Genomic DNA, 21593 nt, shown 5'->3' with positions numbered 1-21593 from the left:
TTGTTCCTGGTCTATTAGACGTTATTATAAAAAATGTATTTAATTAAATTAGGTATTATTATCAATCATACGTATAGCCATATAGTCCATATGGATCGAAAAATTAAATATCTTTTAGACATATGGAATATATTAATATTATACTCAATAACTAGTACATAAACATAATTAATTTTATTTTATAAAAACAATATTAAATCAGTGATACATATATTAATTTATTAATTACAATTGACAACTTATTATAACCACTGAAATATTCTGTACCAATACATTTTGTCAATCAATAGAAATACGATACAAACGTCCAACATACTTGAAAAGTAACGTAAATAAATACATAAATACATAACTGATGCAACCAAAATAATCTAAAAACAATACATAAAAAACGAATAAATATATCATTATTGAAGAAAAATTGAATTCAAGCAAAATATCGTACTTTCGATTTTTTACCGTAGCTCTAGCCACGTTACTCAATTTTTCATGTAACACGTGTTTTCTGATACCATAGAAATAAATTTTTACATAGGACGCCCAATCAAATTCTTCCAAGCTGTACCAAAATGTGTTACGGTCGTCTTGACTTAATAATGACCACAGTTCTCTGGTGTTACTATTGTCGAATTTCCACTGTCTCGTAGTAAACTCATAAAGTAAATCTATCATGCATTCCGTTTTTACATACATTTTCAACATTCTATAAATAAACATAAAAATACGTTTAAATTACTAATAATTGTTAAATTATTTTTTTTTAATTAAGCTCATATTCCGATTTCTTTTAAAGTTGTAATTTCTATATTAGATTTCCTTTTATAATACTTATACATTTAAAAAACAATACATGTCACAATAATAATACGTACAGATAAGTGAAAACTTAAACAACACTTACTTAGGACTTTTACCGCATGCGATTAGCAAAAAATCAATCAACGTAGCTGGTATCCGGTGGAATAGGAATCTCAAAATTTTTACAATCCATAAATTGGAATAAAAAATACAAAACATATACCATATTGACTGTAAAGGTGGAGCTTCATGATAATGACCATTCATTTCTTTTATAAATCTGCCCCATAACAAGGGACTTTCGACACTAGAAACGTAATTATATATTTTTGGTTCCTGATTTATCAGATTTGTGTTTTGATATCTAAAATTTGAAAATTATCACCAGTATCAAACATTTTACAATGGCGTTACGAATTTATACTTTTACACACGACCGTATGATTATGCGCATTTGAATACAGCGAATACGCATTGCAATAATATATACCTATTCACAGTGTCCCACATGACACTAATTAATGCATTTACGGTGTAATCCGCTGGTACTATGTCCGTAACTTTATTTTTGACAATCGGAATGGTCCTCAAGAATCCAGTCATAACACCGGCAACTATGGCAGACGGTCCGTTCATGTTTTCCAGCCAACCGGGATCAGGTTCCGATTTTGTACATCCGACTAAAAAAAATTATGAACATATAATAATGTAGAATTTAAATAGTTAAACACAAACACGTATTGAGTGTAATTTAATTTTTAATATTTTCTTTATTTTAGCACTTTATTTTATTGTATTTCATTCATAAGAAGTTTAATTATTTTTTTTATTTTTTTTAAAGAAAAATCGTTTTAATAAATTCTAAAAATTACCTTCCTAAAAAAATAAAGAAATTAACTTAATATACACTATTTGTATTATAATATTTTGTATCTCTATAACGATATATACAGTACTCGAAATGGGGGAGGGTGCAGGAAGAAGACGAGCTCCTGTACTATTTTATTTTTGCGTGCCTATACCCTAACTATATGTTTTTACTGAAACGGAGGGACGACACAAACTTATGTCCAAAATAATTGTTATTAAATTAATTATTTCAACTTACGTCAATTATATAACGAATTTTACGGTTTTTAAATATAAAAAACGATTTAATTATTAATTTTGTTATCTATTTAGTATATTGAATAAATTATGTATGTTCATTATTATTATTTTTTTATTTTCTACTGTAACATATAGGACGTAGGTATTTCTATCAAAATATATTATGATTGGAATTTAATTATCTGTGTAGCTAAAAACAAAGTATTCAAAATATGAGTAGATTGGTAAGGGGGCGTGTTGAAAGCGGCGGCTCCCGTGGGTCTGTGTTAAGTAATTGTGCACTTGGAACGCAGTTTTTAAATCATTGGATTGAGCTCCTCTACTTAATTTTTCCCAATTTGAGCATTGGATATATATATTTATTATACACATAATACTATCATAATAATCAAGAAATTTATTAATGTTTTACTGCCACTAACTCCTCAACAGATATGTTGAATCATACATTTTTGTATAAGAGATGAAATAACATCATTAAGACTCTAAATATTTCAATATAGAAAATCATTACTATGTCCAATTAAAAAATTAAATAATATGTATAAAATAATTTATAAGGATGTTAAATAAAACCAATACAAAGTATATAAGACTATAATACATTCCCGTCCCCCATACAAAGGTGAAAATGTATAGTGTAACAAATTCAGCCTATTTCTTGTTTTAAGTATATGATTTTAAACTAAACGAATAAAATAAATATAATGAACTTACTAATTGATGGACGAAATACTGAAATTGGTAAATGAATACCATTTATTAACACCAAATTTTCTGCAATTGCTTTTGTAAAACAATATGTATTGGGCCAATCTTCTAAAATTCTAAAAATCACATATATAAGTTAATATTTTAAATAAGTTCTTTGTTAGCACATATAGAAAAATAGATTAGATAGATACACTTTTCACATACATTTTTAATAAATAAACAAATATCATTATATTCTGTATGGTCTTTATTTCTTTCATAAAAAAGTAAATTTCACAAAAAAATGTATGAAAAATGATTTTTGAATTTTAAAAACATAATAATAGGTAAACCACCGTCAGTAAGGCTAAGCATTTTTAATACATTTGAATGTTTTTAAATTCATACTACAAAAAGTATGTCAATACTGCTATACCTATACTAATAACTTCAAAAATATTTTTATTATAATTTGAAATACAATAAAGCAAATGTATTATAAACTAAATTTTTAGTGTAGTTTTTCTCTTACAAAAAACGTTATCCGAGAAAAAAAACTATAATTATTTGTAAATATTAACTTTATTTGTATGAGAAATGTTTACCTTGGTGTAGAATTATTGAGACTAAACATATTTTTTAGCACCTTGGTCGTAATTGGAACAGGATAGTATTTTTCTTTGATTTCACCCCTGGGACAATGTGAATAAGCGGTCGACACATGCACAAACCCCTATAAAATTATATTTCATAAATATTATTAAGATTATACGCTCACATTTAATACACGAATATAGTACACCATTATTAATTAATAATTATTATAGAGTATATAGTAAACAAATTAGAAACGTAACATTTTTTTCTGAATCTGAACATAATATGGCTTATGGGTTACGGTTTTAATGCTTTGAAAATAAACAAAATATGCAGTTATGTATCACTAGTATTTACTAGTATTTATAATCAATGTTATCACTAAAAATACAAAATATATGCTTAAAAAACAAAAACTTAAATATACTTTTATTATTGGATTAGTGTGTTTTTACATCTAAAACTACAGTAAATTAATTTAAAATTATACAAAATATTAATTTGTTTAACATACTATCACGTTCATACATGTAATATACAATCAATTATCAATACTCAATATATCGCAAGTATCAGTTCTCTTCGACGGCGGTCAAGTTTACACCCATTTGGCCGTTTGTCCCTCGCATTAAGTTGGTAAGCCAAAATTGTACAGAATGATAAAAATCCAAAAATTAAAATACTCCAGAAAATAAAATTCTGAAACGTAAAACTCAGCACATACAAATCTAGGGTATAAAATTTACTTAGAAATTTGTTATAATCCAATGTTCTACATTCCGAAATATTAAGACCTAGAATTTTAAATTTCGAAATTCTATGTTGTTGCTTCTTAATTTTTAATTTACGAAGTTTTATATGTGTTATATTAAAAATGTTAAAATTCACTAAATGTGAGCTAACATTATTTAATATCCATAATAAAAAAAAAATCATAAAACATGAGATATGCTTTTAAAATTAAAAAAATATTTCATAACGTAAAATTAAGATTTATAAAACTTTGATATTTCTTCAGTTTTTAAGACTTGAAATAAATATTCATGCTATTATCTATAAAATAATCTAATTAATAATAAAAAAAAAATTCAATTACAACATAATTTAATGTTTGAATTAATATCAATAGACAACTCATCAATATTTACTATTACATTACCTTAAGGTTCTTCATTTGCGTTGCTAAAGACAGAAGTTTTTCAGTCCCTAGTATGTTTATTTTTGATGCCGATTCGAGAGTTTCGTTAAATTTAATTGTAGCCGCACAATGAAAAACAAAGTTAACATTTTCAACTACCCAATCGCGATTAGCTGTCACCAAACCCATTGATGAATCTTCTAGATTACCCTCAATGATTTTGATAAAGTCCATAAAATCTGGTTTTTCACTTCTAAGTCGATCAAATACCTTAAAAAAAGAATATTTCAATTATGAACTCATAATAAAATATACACACTGTATAATATACTACATATAATTAAAATAATTGTACATTATAATAATTTTTAATACTACTACATTAAATTAAATTAGCAATTATAGTTGATAGCTCTAAATTTAGAAAATTAATACTTGAATAAAGAAATGATTAGCCATTGCACAATATTTAACTGATAATTAATAATATATTAATGAATATATATGTATATAATATGATAATAAATTATGACAATTATTCACTAATGATCTTTTAAATAATTGCAGCTGTCATAAGTGCCTTTATTAAAAATATAAGATTTAACTATATTCATGTTGTAAACTATAATTTTTGTTATTATTTAGATTTCCTACACGGTAGATACATTTAATTTTAACATAATATATAATAGTAATACATGTATTAACAAATAAAACTTTAAGAAACTAAATTAACTATAGATTATATTTTACAAGATTTAAAAATGTTAAACATGCACAGATTAATTTTTACTTTTTGTATAAATTTATACAGATACTTATCGGCTCTTTTTTGATTAAAAACATATCGTAAGTATTAGATTCATTATAATAACAATTGAGTAGATACATAAAATATATTATTTTATTAATTTATGTATTTATTCATTTGTATAAATCAATGACCAGACGCCTTTTTAATAATAAAATATCACATAATATGATATAAATTGTAAAGTCAAAATTAGACATTTTTATAGATGGTAAATAGAGAGAATAATAAAAAATTAAAAATTAAAAAATAATAAGAATATAATTTAACATAATAATAAAATAACAAGGTAATATAGTAACTAAAGTTAAACTAATGAATAATAATATGTTATTATTATGATACATTCTGAATTTTGTTTTTATTTAATGTAAGATGGAAGAGACATCGATTTCTGTATTAGGTAATTTATTCACTTAATTTGAAATTAATCTTGTGGCTCTTGTAGATATACACGAAACTTAGACCCTTCAATAATAGGGATTAGGGACATCAATCAATCCATTTAAAAATGTATCAAAAATTAAAAACTCAATTTTTTTCTATTATTCATCTGTTCTATTTTTTGAGGATATTAAGGTATACTAAGTATTGTTGTCTGTATTCATTTGTTTATGGTGAAGGTTTATTAAAACATATATTATATATACATGCTTTAATTTCTATGAAGTCTATAATACCAATAAATATATTTTCAACAAAAATCTAATTATCTACAAACTATTGGTACTTCAATAGGTATTTACTCTATGATTCTGATATAGGTAGTATATAAAACAACTGTCAACTGAAAAATATATACAAATAGCCGATAGGTAATATGATGTATATCAAAAATTAATTAATGGTATTTAACTACGTTACTAAAAATGTAAATTATGGTCTAAAATTAAAAAAAAAAAAATTACTTACAGCTTGTTTATAGATATCTGCCACCCTCTGATTAGCATCAATTCCTTTTTTATTTCTCACTAAGATCGCAATTTTTTTTATAGGACAAGATCTGAGTATTTTTTCAACGAGGATCTTCCCGAGAAACCCCGTACTTCCGGTCACTAAGACTGTCCCACTTCTAAATGTTTCAGGTATACAGGCTTCCATTATTAATTTTTGAATAAAACACCAAAGACAGATTTTGTAGTGCTTAAAGATATACGAATGAAAACAAACTTTGTCTGCATTAGAATTTATTACCACCAAATAAACAATCTATAAGATTTAATTAATAGATAATCGCTTTTAAAATATTATGTATACTTAGCTATAGGTATAATAGTTATGAACGAATTTTCAAGGCCTATATTATTATAATGGGTTAGTTTAATAACAATAAATCAAATGAGGCAGTATTTAATGAGAAGTGCGTAACAATAAGCCCATCAATAGATCAGCTATACGCCAATACCTACTAAATACTAATCGATGACTACAATAATATAATACTACATTAATATACCTAGACACCTAATATATAAATTATAAATAGATATTTCAACCTAAACAACTTAGTGTGTACCGTATACCTATATATAAGTATATAACTGAATAACCTATAAGTTTTTATATTTTTTTAATGATATTTAATTATAATATTGAAATATTATACACTATATATATATATATATATATACCTAAAATAATATATGAAAACAATGATTTCAATAAAAATATTTTTAATATAAAAATAAACAAATATAAATGAAAAAAAAATGTGAGTATAAATATTATATTTATATTTTTTTTTTCTAAACATTTTGTTTTTTATTTACACCTAGTAGCTATAACTATTACACAAAGGCGTTGCATTTTTATTGACTCCGGGAATTAAACGTCTTAGATCCGACATTCCGTATAAGTTTTATCATTTATGATACAGGCATAGGTAAGTAAAAGTAAAAATAAAGCAAAAAATTAATAGTTCGTTTATTGCTACTACATAGGCACAATTTGAGTTTTAAATTTGGGGGCTATCTTAATTTGTATATATGTACTATGTGTATGCTCCCTAAGATATATAAAGATGGAAAGGGATATATACAAACCATTTTGGGGGGCTATGATTGATTTAGAGGGGGCTTAGCTCTTTCAAGCCCCCTCAAATTGTGCTTATGTTGCTATATTTATATAAGTACATAAATATTAAAATTAAAATTAAAATAAATGTATGACAAATCATTCATTTATTAATTTAATACGTCGACTCAAGCGTGGATATCAATATATATGATATAATTTAATTTAATCGTAGATTTTTATTTTATTTTATCTTTCTAATTGTAAAATGTATGGATTTATTTATTATTCATTTTTAAAATAATATTAACTTCAGACTAACAGATTAATTAATATTATAATATTTGACCATAATTATATTTATATTCATATACATATAAGTTATAACGCATATTGTACGCATTGTATGTACTATTGCCTATTGGTAATTTAATCAGTACCTAATTATTTATAATTGCACCATAACCATTTACGGCATTTTAGTTTTTACTGCCTAATATAAAATTTAGGATTTGACCAAACGCAGATTACATTATAATTTATAAACAGTAATGTTGTAAAATGTAATTACATTATTTTATTCTACTTCCACAAAAATTGAAAAAAACAGCAGTCATTTATACAACAGTACAATCACAGACTATATGAAAATAGTACCTAACATATATAGTCTGTGGTACAATATACAAAGTATGCACAAAGCACAATGGCTGAAAAACATTTGGATGTGAACAATCAACTGCATAAATATATAAGCACTGTTATATGCGCATTTTTTTAATCCTGCATTTGAGCTTTTGATTTGGCAACCTCAAATAGAACAACCTAGTAAATGTAAATTATATGCCCAGGGGCGTAAAAATTCTAAATACGGCCATGAGCTCACAATCACTATATTATTCCATTCGAAAACGTAGGTATGCTAAAAATAGAAAACACATGACAACGCATGAAACACGTATAGATGATAATTATGTTAATGTGTCTTTTTTCTGCTTTTTAATCAATATATTACAAGAGTACCCAACATTATACTATATAGATGTCAGGTGTAAATGGTATTTAATATATTTTTAAAATAATATGATCCAAGGCGCAAAGCCGGGTACGATATCAACAACAATGATAAGGCTTATCAGCCATATTTTAGTTGACACGTGAGAACATGTTTCACTTACGCTAACTTTGTTGCTGCAGCTTTTGCCATCTACTCAGTCTATACTATATACTCTATGATAACGATTTATATGTGTGCGGTAACATCATGATCTTAATATAATAATTATTACTTATTTGTATTATTCTAATTTCATAATTTCATTTATTGCAATATTAGTGTATTTTATACGAATATCAATTTAAAATTAATAATTGTATTATTAATATGTGGAAAAAATGTATAAAAACTGTAAAAACTCACGGGTCGCTAGAAAACATAAAGTCTTACTTATTCGATCCTTCATACACGTCGTCGATCAAATGGATTGTGATTGCCATCGAACTTGTGCTAAACTTGTATATCATACAAAATGTCAAGTACACAGAAATCGACTGGAAGGCGTACATGCAAGAAGTAGAAGGCGTCGTGGTAAATGGTACATTTGATTATGGAAAACTGAAAGGAGACACCGGACCTTTGGTGTATCCAGCCGGGTTTGTGTATGTGTTCTCCGTGCTGTATTACTTGACCGCGTTTGGTAAGAACATCAGAGTTGGCCAATATATATTTATGTTACTGTATTTGATTAACATATACTTGGTGTTCAAAATACATGAACGCAGTAAAAAAGTGCCACCGTTTGTTATGTTGTTACAATGCTTTTCTTCATATCGTATCCATTCTATATATGTGTTGCGACTGTTCAATGATCCAATTGCCGTAATACTGCTCTACCTGTCCATTTACATGTTTCTAAAGAATAAATGGGCGATTGGTAGCATAGTCTACAGTTTGGCCGTTTCCATCAAAATGAACATCCTGCTCTATTCCCCAGTACTATTAATAGCGTATATCACAAAATTTGGTATCCAAGGAACAATTAAACACATAACATATTGCGCTTTAGTACAGTTACTGTTGGGCTTACCGTTTTTAATCAATAATCCTATAAACTATATACAGGGTGCATTCGACTTATCTAGAGTCTTTATGTATAAATGGTCAGTGAATTGGAAATTTGTCCCACCTAACATTTTTGTGAGTGGATATTTTCACACACTATTACTGGCCATACACCTCACAGTTTTGTTGTGTTTCACCGCAACTTGGATAAAATATTTGAACTCCTATGCCAAAATGAAACAAATCGAACACGACTTAAAACCTCAGCTGAAGAAAAAGAAAATCAACATCAACATGGATATCAGCGCAAATTTATTTTTGTTACCCATGTTTTCAGCCAATTTTATCGGGATAATGTTCAGCCGCTCATTACACTATCAATTTTACGTATGGTACTACCATACGTTGCCATTTTTGTTATGGTCAACACCTTATGGAAATAAGTTTAGGCTAATTGTACTAGGCCTCATAGAAATATGTTGGAATACATTTCCTGCAACAGCATTTAGCAGTGCTCTACTACATGTTTGCCATTGTATTATTCTGTATGGATTACATAGGTACAGATATAGATATGGATCTATAAAAAAAAATAGGTAGTGAAATTATATTATATTGTAATATTACAAATGTAAACCAAAAATTTTATTTTTCTTTGCATTCTAATTTAAGCTTCCCTTTTTTTGTGTAGTATTGAATCCGATTTTCTAAACTCGCTGAAAAAGAAAAAAAAATATTTTCATTTATATTTAGTAGTTATGTTATCAATAAAATAAATGTATATTAATCTAGATACATTTTTATAATAACACACATTTTTAATTCATTTCACACCAAACATATCATATAATTAATAATTATTAATTATATATTATTATATTCTTTCATTTTTACTATCATACATAAAGCACTTAAATGTTATAGTAACTTTAAAATTAATTTAAACAATTACTACTCAATATACGTTTATTTGTTTATATTAGTTATAAACCATAATCAAGATTTTAATAAAATAAAACAGTTCCTGTACACAACCAATGACTGAGTGTACTTAATAAAAATTGACTGATAATGTTAAGAGCAAAATATTGAGGAAAAATATATTTAATTTATTGAATTAGTATTTAAATATAGTTTTTGGATTAGATCGCGGAAGTGAATGTTATTTTTTAACATCTTATTAATATTATATAATATAATATAATATATTAGTTTATTACCACTAGCCGGTCTCTTCAGGAGTGGTTGATAAATTTTAGATTTGACACCTTGTATTAACCAATTGCTTTGATTGTTAACTTTGTTTTCTGCTAAGGTTTCAGTGTTTTTTAACATTTCTCCCAACATTGTAGCTCTGTAAGTTATTTTAATAAACAAATTTGATTTCAAAATAAATTTACTATTTAGTATTTATTGTATTAATTATAGCTATCATGAACCAAAAATGATTTAATTAAGAATTAACATAGATAACGTTTAAGAGATGATAAATTAAAAAAAATAATACTTGATCATATGTGTGGCCCATGAACATTGTAGACTAGTAATGACTTCCGAAATAGACTCATCTTCAATAATCCAATTGACATTTTCAAATTGGCAATCAAATAAATTTAATGGTAAGTCACTGGCTAAACAATACTGAGGTTTCCTGAAAAAATCTAAAAATTAACATTGTGTATTTTAAAAAAAAGAATTGCTCAAACTAAATACCTTGGACAATTCTCAATGTTCAATAAGTCTTTAAATATATTTTCATTTTCTTTACCACACCCAACTAATATGAGTACTGATATTATACATCGAATTTGGTGCCAAAGAAATGCTTTACCTACAATGGTCAGTTCACACATGTCATAACCTCTATTTGTCAAAAATTGATTATTTTCAGAACATATTTTAATATCAGCCCTTGTAATCCTTCTATAAAATTGTACAACACCATTTGCAACATCCATTTTACAAAGGTTACGAAAATCATGTGTTCCAACTACATGCTGTAGAGCTTGATTCATCAACTAAATAAAATTTTAAAAAATCATTAGTTTTTTTACTACTAAAATATCAAAATGAACAAATTTATCAACAAAAGTACAAACATCCACATCAAGATCACCTCGTGGAAACCAATATTTATATGTTCTAGACCCACAATCAAACCGGGCACTGAAATCTTCTTTAACTGGACTCCAGGCAACTATCCTTATATCTTTCGGTAATAATCTATTGAGCATTTTACAATAGGGTAATTCGTTACTATCATCACCACTACTTCTTACAGTCAAAGAAATCGCCTGTAAAATAAAATGGTTATGTTATAAGTAAAGAAATCCTATAATAGAACAATAGTACTTAATAATTTATACTACTTATTTAATTTATTGGTATATCTAATGTAAATTTAATTTAGATATTACGCATGTATATTTTACCTGGCTAAAAGAACTAACACCTTTATCAGTTCTTCCACAACGATGGTAATTTGAGGTTTGACGACTTTCTATTAAACAACATGTGGTGAGTGCACGAAATAATTCATGTTCAATAGTCTTTTCAGAATCTTCTTGAGTAGCAAATCCATGATAGTCCCACCCTAAGTATAATAATTTAAAGACCACATGCCTTTTATGATACCTATAAACAATAAATACAAATGAATTAGATAATTAATATTTAATAAGAATACAAATTATATCATATTAAAACCTTTAATTGTTATTGTATGTAAGTAACAATATTTCTTAAAAATACCTACATTAATATTCTTCTTTAAATTATAATAATTAAAATATTTTTAAGCTATTTTTTATTAAATCAAAAATTACATTAAATATATGAATATTTTTTTTCTAACTGTGTAGAAATATTAATTGTAGCTCTTAAATTTTCTTGTAACTGATTAAAAATGAATTTATAATTTAAATACACTAAATGATCTTCTTACTCACAGCATTTTTAACACATTTTAATATCTAAACCTATAAACTTCTAAAATACCTACCTACCTTCAAAACACTACTGGTTAAAATTCTATAGAAAAAATGTATATTATTAATTTTTATAATAAATAAAATAATTTGATTAATTGTACATAACTAATTCCAATATAAACATGTGATTATATAATTTAAGTTTATCTCCTTTGTACCATAGAATATTGTACTATGTTTGTCTTAAGTAATTAAATACAATAAAAATTAGTATTATTATACGTTTGAAAAAATGTTTTTATTCATGAAACGGTAAGTTTCTTAAAATAAAATAATGTGTATAAAATATTTCATTACTTTGAGAAATCAATAGTTCTTTTAGGTTTCATTTTTCTAGTCAGCTTCTTGCGCTTAACATTCTGCTCTTTGAGGTTTAAAATTATACTAATGAGTTCCTGCAATTAAAATTACTAGTTTTAATTGTTAGACTAAAAGATGTAAATACTAAGTACCGAAAAATGTATTGTTAAAGTAAATTACCTCTTTAGTTAGGTGACTAAGATTTTCAGGATTATAATTATGGGAATCTACCTCAAGTGACATTTTACATAACTTTTCTGATATTTTAATTTTAAAAGATTTGATAAGATTAAAAATCTGACTAACTCTAATAACAATTTAAAAATAATGTAATAGTAAAAATAAAAATAAGTATTTTAATTATTAGCTATGTTATTAAAACATTTAAAACTAATTTTATGTTTTCATTTTTTGAATTACTGATTAATGATTATCTCAGTGGTAGTAGATAACTTCTGTAAATGCATGTTTTACTTATCATTTATTGATAAGGTGATATCGGAATTCTGTTTAAGTAGTTGCTTATGAATTTCTTATAAGGGGTTCTATTTAGAAATCAGCTATATATTTCCTATTTTTTGTTAGTATCCATTATCTATTGACATTTTCCTAAGTAATTAATACATTTTTTCTCAGTCTTAACCAAAAAATAAAAATATTAAAATAAACAACATAAATTGTTTGAATGATTATAGCATATAATTGATCATTAAAAAATATTAAAAGATAATTTCAAATTCGAATACTTTTGATACTGCAGTTACTGTTTTAATGTAACGTTTCGCAGTAACATTTATTTCATAAACACTTTTTTAATTTTTCTCACAATAATATTTCTAATGATATATTCACTACTAACTAGTACCTATTGCAGTATATTACATTCTTTTTAACTCGTCATTTTTCAGATTCAGGTTTTAACTAACGAATTTACAATAAATATTTTATTATTATTTATTTATTCAATCATTGAATTGTTAATCTTAATAACATTTATTCAAATTTTAAAAGCTCAGTGTCTCCCAAAGTCACACACTTATCAATAAAATAATTTTAATTTAATAATTATATTATTAAAAAAACAATATAATATTAGAAAAGTTCTACTAATAAATTGAAAGTATAATATAAAATTATATACACATAACTACATAATATAATATTGCTATATAAATATTAAAATAATACTAATTAATTATTACCAAAAACGTAGGATATAACATAATTATTTTATATGATTACCAACTTATCATTCAAGCGAAAAAAAAAATAATAATAATATTGATTATTGTGATTTGATGTTTTCCGCAGCCATAGATCTATATGATCCGTGTTGTATTATTTTAATTTTGTTGACCTGACAGTAAAAAATGCAATACATATTTAAGAAATTTTTACATCACCAAAAATAATGTTTTGGACTTCGATTTGTGTCATACTAATGATTGCATACGTTATAAATAGTAAGTGAGAGCATAATAATTATTATTATAATATTAATTATTAAAGATAAAGTCTGCCGACTGCCGCAATAAATAATAAAACAAAATCATTTTATACAGACATACAGTATTAATAGTATTATTATACTACTATATCCAATATTATAATAATAATTTTAAGTTTTATTTAATAACTAGCTGCCCGAACTTCCTCTGGAAGAAATTATTTTTTATAGTTTAATTTAAAACATTTGACTATTATTATTGCTAATTTCTGAAAATTATTCATCCTAAATTTTGAATTCGAACACTGGAGTGTTAAACTTTATTCTTTTTATTATAGAATAGAGTTAAGGTAGAAAACATTGTAACATTAAATTATTTGTTCAATGAATAATATAAAAATACAAGTGCAAACAAATAAATAATTAATAACAATAATAATAAATAAACAAACAAATATATATATAATAATCATTATATTATTATGAGAGGAAGCGATAAGATCAGAGACGTTCAAAACCGGTTTCCTTCGTCTCCAAAATCATGTTAGATTCTTATATATATAGATTTATTAAACAATAATTATACGTAATATTACTAATTTCCATATATTTTATTATTAACCAAAATTTAACTTATTTAATATACATTAAATGCAGATTATAAAATTCCTTTTATTTAGTTTTATGTGGCGCAAATTACCAAAATTAGCTCCTATACCCACCTATCCATTTAAGAAGTGAAGCGATCGCTTCACATGACATGAGTTAGGCGCCACAGCATAATACTATAATGTATATAAATATCTATATAATTGATAATGGGATCAAATCATATGATGAAATAAAAAATTTAGTTAATTTTTTTACCTTAACTCCTAAGACACACTCGGAATTTTTATGTCTTGACGTTTGCTCTCTTTTACAGAAACTTGAAACTATTCCCAAGCATTTATTATATAACAATTGACAATATATAAAAAGGATTAGATTTTGAAAAAAAATCACAAATATGGATGATTTTTTTATTGATTATTTAGGTATTTATTATAATTTATAAGTATATAAAGATAGAATTTAATTTTGTTTTGTGTAAATCAACTTGTAAGGCAACAAGGCTTAGGGGTAGGATCATATAAATAAGATCAATAAGAAAATACACAATATATGTTATACATAAATTTATAAATTACAATACATTATGTTTCTGTATAATATAATTTAGGAAAACCAAATGTTCAAGCTAAGGAATACACAAAATACAACTTGACAAATTCAGACCCTAATTGGAACAAGTAAATACAGACAATGTATATAATTATACAAAGCTACACGTAATTTACCAAAGTATCTATGGAATTATATTTTTTCACTATGATGACTATTCAGATATCTACCAATCATTTTTATTGACTTCTTAAATTTTACCTTTTATTATTATTCTTATTATTTCAGATGGACCGATTGCAAGGGCTCGTGTGGTGAAACAGGCTATATGTCTCGATACCGCAGTACTACGTCAAACGATGTTCTTTGCGAGTTTAATCACGAGTGGAAAACTTGCCACGTTTTAGGATGTACAATAAACAATTACACTAAAGCCATTGAAGGAAATGAACTCAGAACACGAGAGTTAAATTACATTCTGCAAAGAGCGATAAACACAAATCAGATTGTTTTGAATGCGTGTTTCTCGGGCTATTGTAATTATTACGCCTTGAAAAACGCGTTTATGAGTAACACTGTTAGTTTAAAATTTAATTTTTAAATCATCACAAGCCGACAATAAGAAAGTTAAAACTCCTTAATAATATACCAACTATGGTAATAAATCGATAATATTGTTTTATTTTAAGTTATTTTTTGTAGGATCGATTATGGAACGCATTGTTATGTGTTATATACAACTTGGGCTGTCCCGGTAAGCGATTAAATGAATGTCAGAAACATAATAATTATTACTATCCGTCTATACCATTGATAAGTGCTTATTTAACATATTATTATTATTATTATTTTTACTGTGTCGTTAAGTCAAGGGAGGCTGGAGTAAATGGAGTTCTTGGTCGAAGTGTACCGCGACGTGTGGTTCTGGAATACAATACCGATTACGATGTTGTGATCATCCTAGTCCTTCAAGAACGTCTCTTAACTGTTCCGGAAACTATATAGAATTTAAAAATTGTTTTGGGAAATCGTGTACAGCTAAAACGAGTACGAAAATAACTCACCCTAACTTTAAATATAATACATTTTAAGAAATAAAATAATGTAACAATAAAAATATGTTTTCCAAGATATTTCTCTACGGCTTTAAATAATCTGCTTATATTTAATATTAAATTTTATCCAATAGATGGAACTTGGTGTAAGTGGATGAAATGGTCAGAATGTAGCGTTCAGAAAGGCAATGGCATAATCATTCGGAAACGTTTTTGTCGGTCCTCTAACGACAATAAGAATAGTTTCTACGTGTCGTGTTCAGGACCGCATACAGAAATCGGCCAATGCTATGCACCTGGAGGTAACATGTAACATATACATATACGTTTAAAGATAGGGCATATAATATAGTATAGGTATCTAATAATTTTGATTTAGACTTGCAGCTAAAACGAATGAAACCTTACGTTTCGAAAATATTCTGCTGCAGTGTTGCAAGAACCAATAATTCGAAATATATCTATAAGATTTTTGGTCATTTAGAATTCATTTTAGTTTAAGTTTAATTCAATGTTCAGTTGGGTTCTGAATGTTTTGATTTAGCTTACATTATCATGTGACATATATTTTTCCAAAAATGTCGTTGATATTCGATTAAATTTCAACTTATGAGATAAAATTTGAAATATAATAATAAATAGGTATCATAATGAATCTGGCTTTAGACGAAAAAAATAATTGTATTTACAACTTATTCAATCGGTGTTCCGGTTATAAAATCAATGCCAATGTTTTACTTTTATAGCTAAAATAAAAGATGTAATAAATATAATCTACCTATAGATATTTATTATTCATAAATCATAATATGTAATATATATACATAGTATAGACGTATATATTATGAAACGTACCATATTGGATTTACAATTCAGAATACGATTTTAACTTCAGAAAAGTATACTTAATATTTTATATAGATACTAGATACTACAGTGGTACCTACTATAAACTTATTGGCTATTTAACCAATTTTTTCCGTAGCAATTAGTTCGGAAACAGCTAACCGAACTTATTATTTATTAAACTTATAAATTCCAGCCCATGCTGATATAGAAACAAAAAATGTATTACTATTACATAATTAATATTAACGTATTATTTTGCTTCAACACGTCCATCGTAACAGTCGATGGAGGCTGGTCTGAATGGCAAAAATGGAGCCCCTGCTCGGCTACATGCGATGGAGGAATTCGGTATAGATTACGGAGTTGTAGCCGACCAGAACCAGAAGACTCTGGACGACATTGCGTGGGAGAAACTGTACAAACCAATAAATGTTACATCGAACCCTGCAAAGGTATGAAACATAATTAATAATTATAAGGTAATAATTTATAGTACTATCATAAACGCTATGATAAAAAACTGCAGGCTGTAGTATATATAATATAATACGGTATATCGTATATAATATGATATACTCATTATATATATATTATATATAGGTAAAATAATTGATTTTTTAATATGTTTCGTGTTATTTATAATGATTAATAATTATTAATCATTATACATATAGTACATATACAATTATACATATAGTACATATACAATTATACATATAGTCTATAACTTCTATAGCTATACTTATATAAAGTTATACATTTTAAATGATAGGACCCCCAATTATGGTGGCCACATTTGATAAACAGTCTTACATTAAATACGCTGCTATGGAAATAAGTATGACTCTGCTACACGTCGTTGTACACTTTTATCCTTTCGACATGTCCGGTACCATACTTCGACGGTTTGACAACGATGATTGTGATGGTTATTGCAATAGCATTCAACTGAATTTAATCGATTTTCATTTAATTTTAACGGTCAACTTAGACGGATGCAATATAACATTACAAAGCCCTTCTACAGTAAACGTGAGAAAAATTAAACTAATATAATTCTATTATATGAAGAATGCGAATCTGCTAAATTATAATAACGTATGTGTTAACTGTTAAATTATAATTGTCCATGTTCACATGCTTTAGAGTAAATCTCTATCGACCATTCATCTGTCATACTGCTTTTATAATTATCATTATTTATAATATAAGATATAATAAATATGGTACGTGATAAATGAATTAAATCGTTTAAGTGTTATTTTTACCTATAGTTTGGATGGAATGAAGTTTCCTTTTCAATCACCGAAAATAGAGTAGCACTACAATTAAATAACCACCAAACTTCAAAATTTATAAAATGTATGATTTTTACTGTGAATCTGGATCAAGTGACGATTATCGGAGAAGATTTCGAAGGTCATATAAAAAAGTTTGATGTTAACTTTATTCCTTATGCATTAACCATAAACGACAAAGTACATAAATTTATCACCTTTAAACACATTTCTCTATAGGCTCTATATGTCCTGGACATTGGCCACGTTGAGTATACTTAAACGTAATACGTCTCCAAATTTAGTTTTCAGATACCATGTATTTACCTTATACGACTTTTAACACAGTCTTCGAACTATCAGAAGAGCAATCGTATTCAGATTTATTAAATACAATTAAGATCCCTTGCCCGCAACCGAGTAATAATTGGAAGGTTTGCAAATAAAAATAAAATGTTCTGTCATCAGACATCAAGTGTTTAGCTGTTTAGCATATTGTATATAATATTGTTTCGTATTATATTTCAGCTGGAATTGTACTTGAGGTTTGAAATTTTAGCCCACGGAAATTTGATTTCAATTCGAAGCAATACGACGGACTACATGTCAGTAGAAATTAATAACGACGTATTCAAACTTAAGATAAAATTAGATGAATACTTTAACGAAGTTTCAATAAAATTTGAATATATTGATTCGTCATGGATTCACCTGGAAATCGAACATCATGATAATAGTTGGTGTTTGAGTGTAAATGACATAAAGCGTTCATTGATAATGCCCGACGACGTGCTTATTGAACTGTGCGAAAATCATTTGTATATTGGTAACTTTCAGGTCAGTAAAAATTAAAATTAAATATAATAGAAACAAGTAAAAAAGCGGAACAATTTTTGTGGGGAGAAGATAAACCTAGTCCAATATTTTCATAAAAGTTAAAAATACAAACTAATATTTACCTAGTACTTAACTATAGGCATGGACGTAGGTAAGGGGGAGGGGGTGTTCAAACACCCCCAAAATTAAATAAAACAATTGTATTATTTAATACATACAAATAAATTATTCATAATTTTATAATATTAATAAAGATTTAGACAAAAAATCTCCTCCGAAAATATTTCCTACTTACGCCCATGATTATAGGAATAGAGTAATATGTGATTCTGATGAATTGATATACCTAATTGATAGTTATGAATTATGATAATTATGATCACATAAATTATATCATGATTCTGCAGAATGTTATATTATATTATTATTACATTATTATTATTTTTGTAAATTGCAATTTACAATCATAAATATAATATTACATTGTAATATCGTAATATAATATAATTAGGTACACAGACATAAACGACAAACGGTTTTTCAAGCGCATTCAGCAAAAATGTAACGCAGTGTGGTCCGATCCGAATTCGTAGACTTATACAATATATAAGTATTAAATAATGAGTTTACTTACCATAATCATAGAATATTTGTATTTCATTATATGTATATTCATAACATCGTCATATCAACTTATCTAATTACGTCAATTTAACAACTTAATTTTGACAAATTAATAATCAACATACTTACAAGTAATATACGTCAAGTTAAATAAACTGTGTCGTAGTTGTATAGGTAACGAAAAATATGCAAATATGAATATAGAATAATATGAACTGTGAATGTGTGAACGTAAAATTTATGTATTCTTACCTAAACAGTAAACATCGACGTAATTTTGACTAATTAATAATCGACGTATCTTCCACAATCCACGTAGAAAAAACGTAGTTTTTTAACGAAAAATGTACGAATAAATGTATACTTATCGTCAACGTAAAATCCACCTATTTCAACGTATATTATACCATTATTATACGAATAATAACTACGTATATACAATAAACTTACACCAAAGTTATCCTTATTATACGCGTAGATTAGGTATACGTGCTATGTTTACTAGGATTGATTATAAATAGAATATAGATCAATGATAAAAGTTTAGTTGTAGTTAATAGTTATTTTTTATTTAGTACTAGTTATTTATAATAAATTCTAACTGCTTATATACAAGGTGTAAGAAGACTATATGACAAACTTCCATTACAAATGTTACTTTATTTGTCAAATAGTCCTGTTACATTCTGTAGATATGTATAATATACAATAATACAATATTACGAATTCTTGGCTGAGATGCCAAATTTTTCAGCGAAGTTCAGAGTTGATAGCATATCCAAAAACACCTTGCATAATAATTGTACCTTATACCTAAAATATATCAGTTAGTTAATTATATATTACTATGTTAATAATTTATGTTTCTGTAATTTGACATTTATTTAGGAAAATCAAAATTCGACACAACTCCAAGGAATCATTGGATATTTAAAAGTGAATGATGATATTTTAAATCCTAGTGACTTTATAATTAGTTCCAAAAACGAATACATTGCCTTGTCACGGAACTTATCAGGTATATTTATAGAATTCGTATGTTTCATTATAATACATTACATATTTCTATTGTAAAATAATATTTTAATCAGATTTATCGTATAATGAAGTATCAATGACAATTGAAAATGATGTTGTTGAATTAAACTGTATTTTCATTGATGAACTTATGAATGAAGATTTAGACATTGTATGGTTAAAGTCTAATCAGCTGGGTTTACATCGAATTGATTGTAATATGTAAATATAAATTAAATCTACTATTAATCTATTATTTAGTATAGTACCAGGGACACTAACCATTCTGAAATAAAATCCATAATATATTAACAAGTATTGACACTAGTTTGCTTTTGTAACAGCTATTTTATACTATGTGTATACTTAATAAGTTTAAAAAAAATTGTATTTAATATAGGTAGTTGGTAGGTACCATCATTTTAATTCTGACTCACTTCTGGAAAGATTTATTGTTATATAGCCTTTTTCCTTTACATTTAATTTGAAAACAAATTTATCTTGTTACATATAAACTAAGGAACTTAATTACTTAATATAAAAATATAAACCTTAGTAAGCATATATTGTGTGTACCTAAGTTTCCGTTCTACTAATAATTTATATCATATTATAAAACAATTTTTTTTTTTAGAAGCAATACATTTTTAACATTTAAATTAAAATTACAGATCTCACAATTGTGTTATTATAACTAACAAACATGTATCTCAAATCACAATATTTTCAAAGTCTATGCATGATGATTACTTTTACTTATGTATATCAAAGAAAATGCAAAAGATAATTTGTGTTTATGGTGTTACAACAT

At 26.0% G+C, this 21593-nt stretch overlaps 4 protein-coding genes across 5 annotated transcripts; 2 read left to right on the top strand and 2 right to left on the bottom strand.

Moving 5' to 3' along the window:
• Positions 1-221: 221 nt before the first annotated feature.
• On the bottom strand, positions 222-6248 carry LOC113548666 (fatty acyl-CoA reductase wat-like). Its single transcript, XM_026949665.1, has 8 exons — positions 6060-6248; positions 4358-4606; positions 3207-3334; positions 2626-2735; positions 1289-1478; positions 902-1162; positions 446-703; positions 222-371 (listed from the first exon to the last, which is right to left on the bottom strand). The coding sequence occupies exons 1-8, from the start codon at positions 6246-6248 to the stop codon at positions 284-286; spliced, it is 1473 nt and encodes a 490-aa protein (XP_026805466.1). The 3' UTR covers positions 222-283.
• Positions 6249-8335: 2087 nt separating this feature from the next.
• Positions 8336-9860, top strand: LOC113554562 (lethal(2)neighbour of Tid protein-like). The gene has a single exon (XM_026958463.1). The coding sequence runs from the start codon at positions 8545-8547 to the stop codon at positions 9820-9822; it is 1278 nt and encodes a 425-aa protein (XP_026814264.1). The 5' UTR covers positions 8336-8544; the 3' UTR covers positions 9823-9860.
• On the bottom strand, positions 9816-12864 carry LOC113554569 (tRNA pseudouridine(38/39) synthase). 2 transcript variants are annotated; one of them, XM_026958471.1, is made up of 8 exons: positions 12693-12864; positions 12510-12607; positions 11655-11856; positions 11322-11516; positions 10936-11240; positions 10730-10873; positions 10443-10576; positions 9816-9938 (listed from the first exon to the last, which is right to left on the bottom strand). In XM_026958471.1, exons 1-8 carry the CDS (start codon positions 12753-12755, stop codon positions 9868-9870), a joined length of 1212 nt encoding a protein of 403 aa, XP_026814272.1. In that variant the 5' UTR covers positions 12756-12864; the 3' UTR covers positions 9816-9867. The 2 variants fall into 2 exon arrangements, with proteins under 2 accessions (XP_026814272.1, XP_026814280.1); XM_026958479.1 differs by having other exon boundaries at positions 12510-12622; positions 12693-12807.
• A 950-nt stretch (positions 12865-13814) lies between these two features.
• Positions 13815-21073, top strand: LOC113548730. The gene is made up of 13 exons (XM_026949770.1): positions 13815-13975; positions 15182-15251; positions 15412-15700; positions 15826-15877; positions 15991-16170; positions 16313-16480; positions 17309-17479; positions 17800-18059; positions 18302-18505; positions 18610-18738; positions 18833-19141; positions 20654-20783; positions 20857-21073. The coding sequence occupies exons 1-13, from the start codon at positions 13924-13926 to the stop codon at positions 21006-21008; spliced, it is 2166 nt and encodes a 721-aa protein (XP_026805571.1). The 5' UTR covers positions 13815-13923; the 3' UTR covers positions 21009-21073.
• The last annotated feature ends 520 nt before the right edge of the window (positions 21074-21593 follow it).

Source organism: Rhopalosiphum maidis, chromosome 4 (genome assembly GCF_003676215.2).
Source record: "Rhopalosiphum maidis isolate BTI-1 chromosome 4, ASM367621v3, whole genome shotgun sequence".
Classification (NCBI taxonomy): Eukaryota; Metazoa; Arthropoda; class Insecta; order Hemiptera; family Aphididae; genus Rhopalosiphum; species Rhopalosiphum maidis.
Note: the sequence above shows the minus strand (reverse complement) of the source record. Positions and strands in the feature narration are given on the sequence as shown.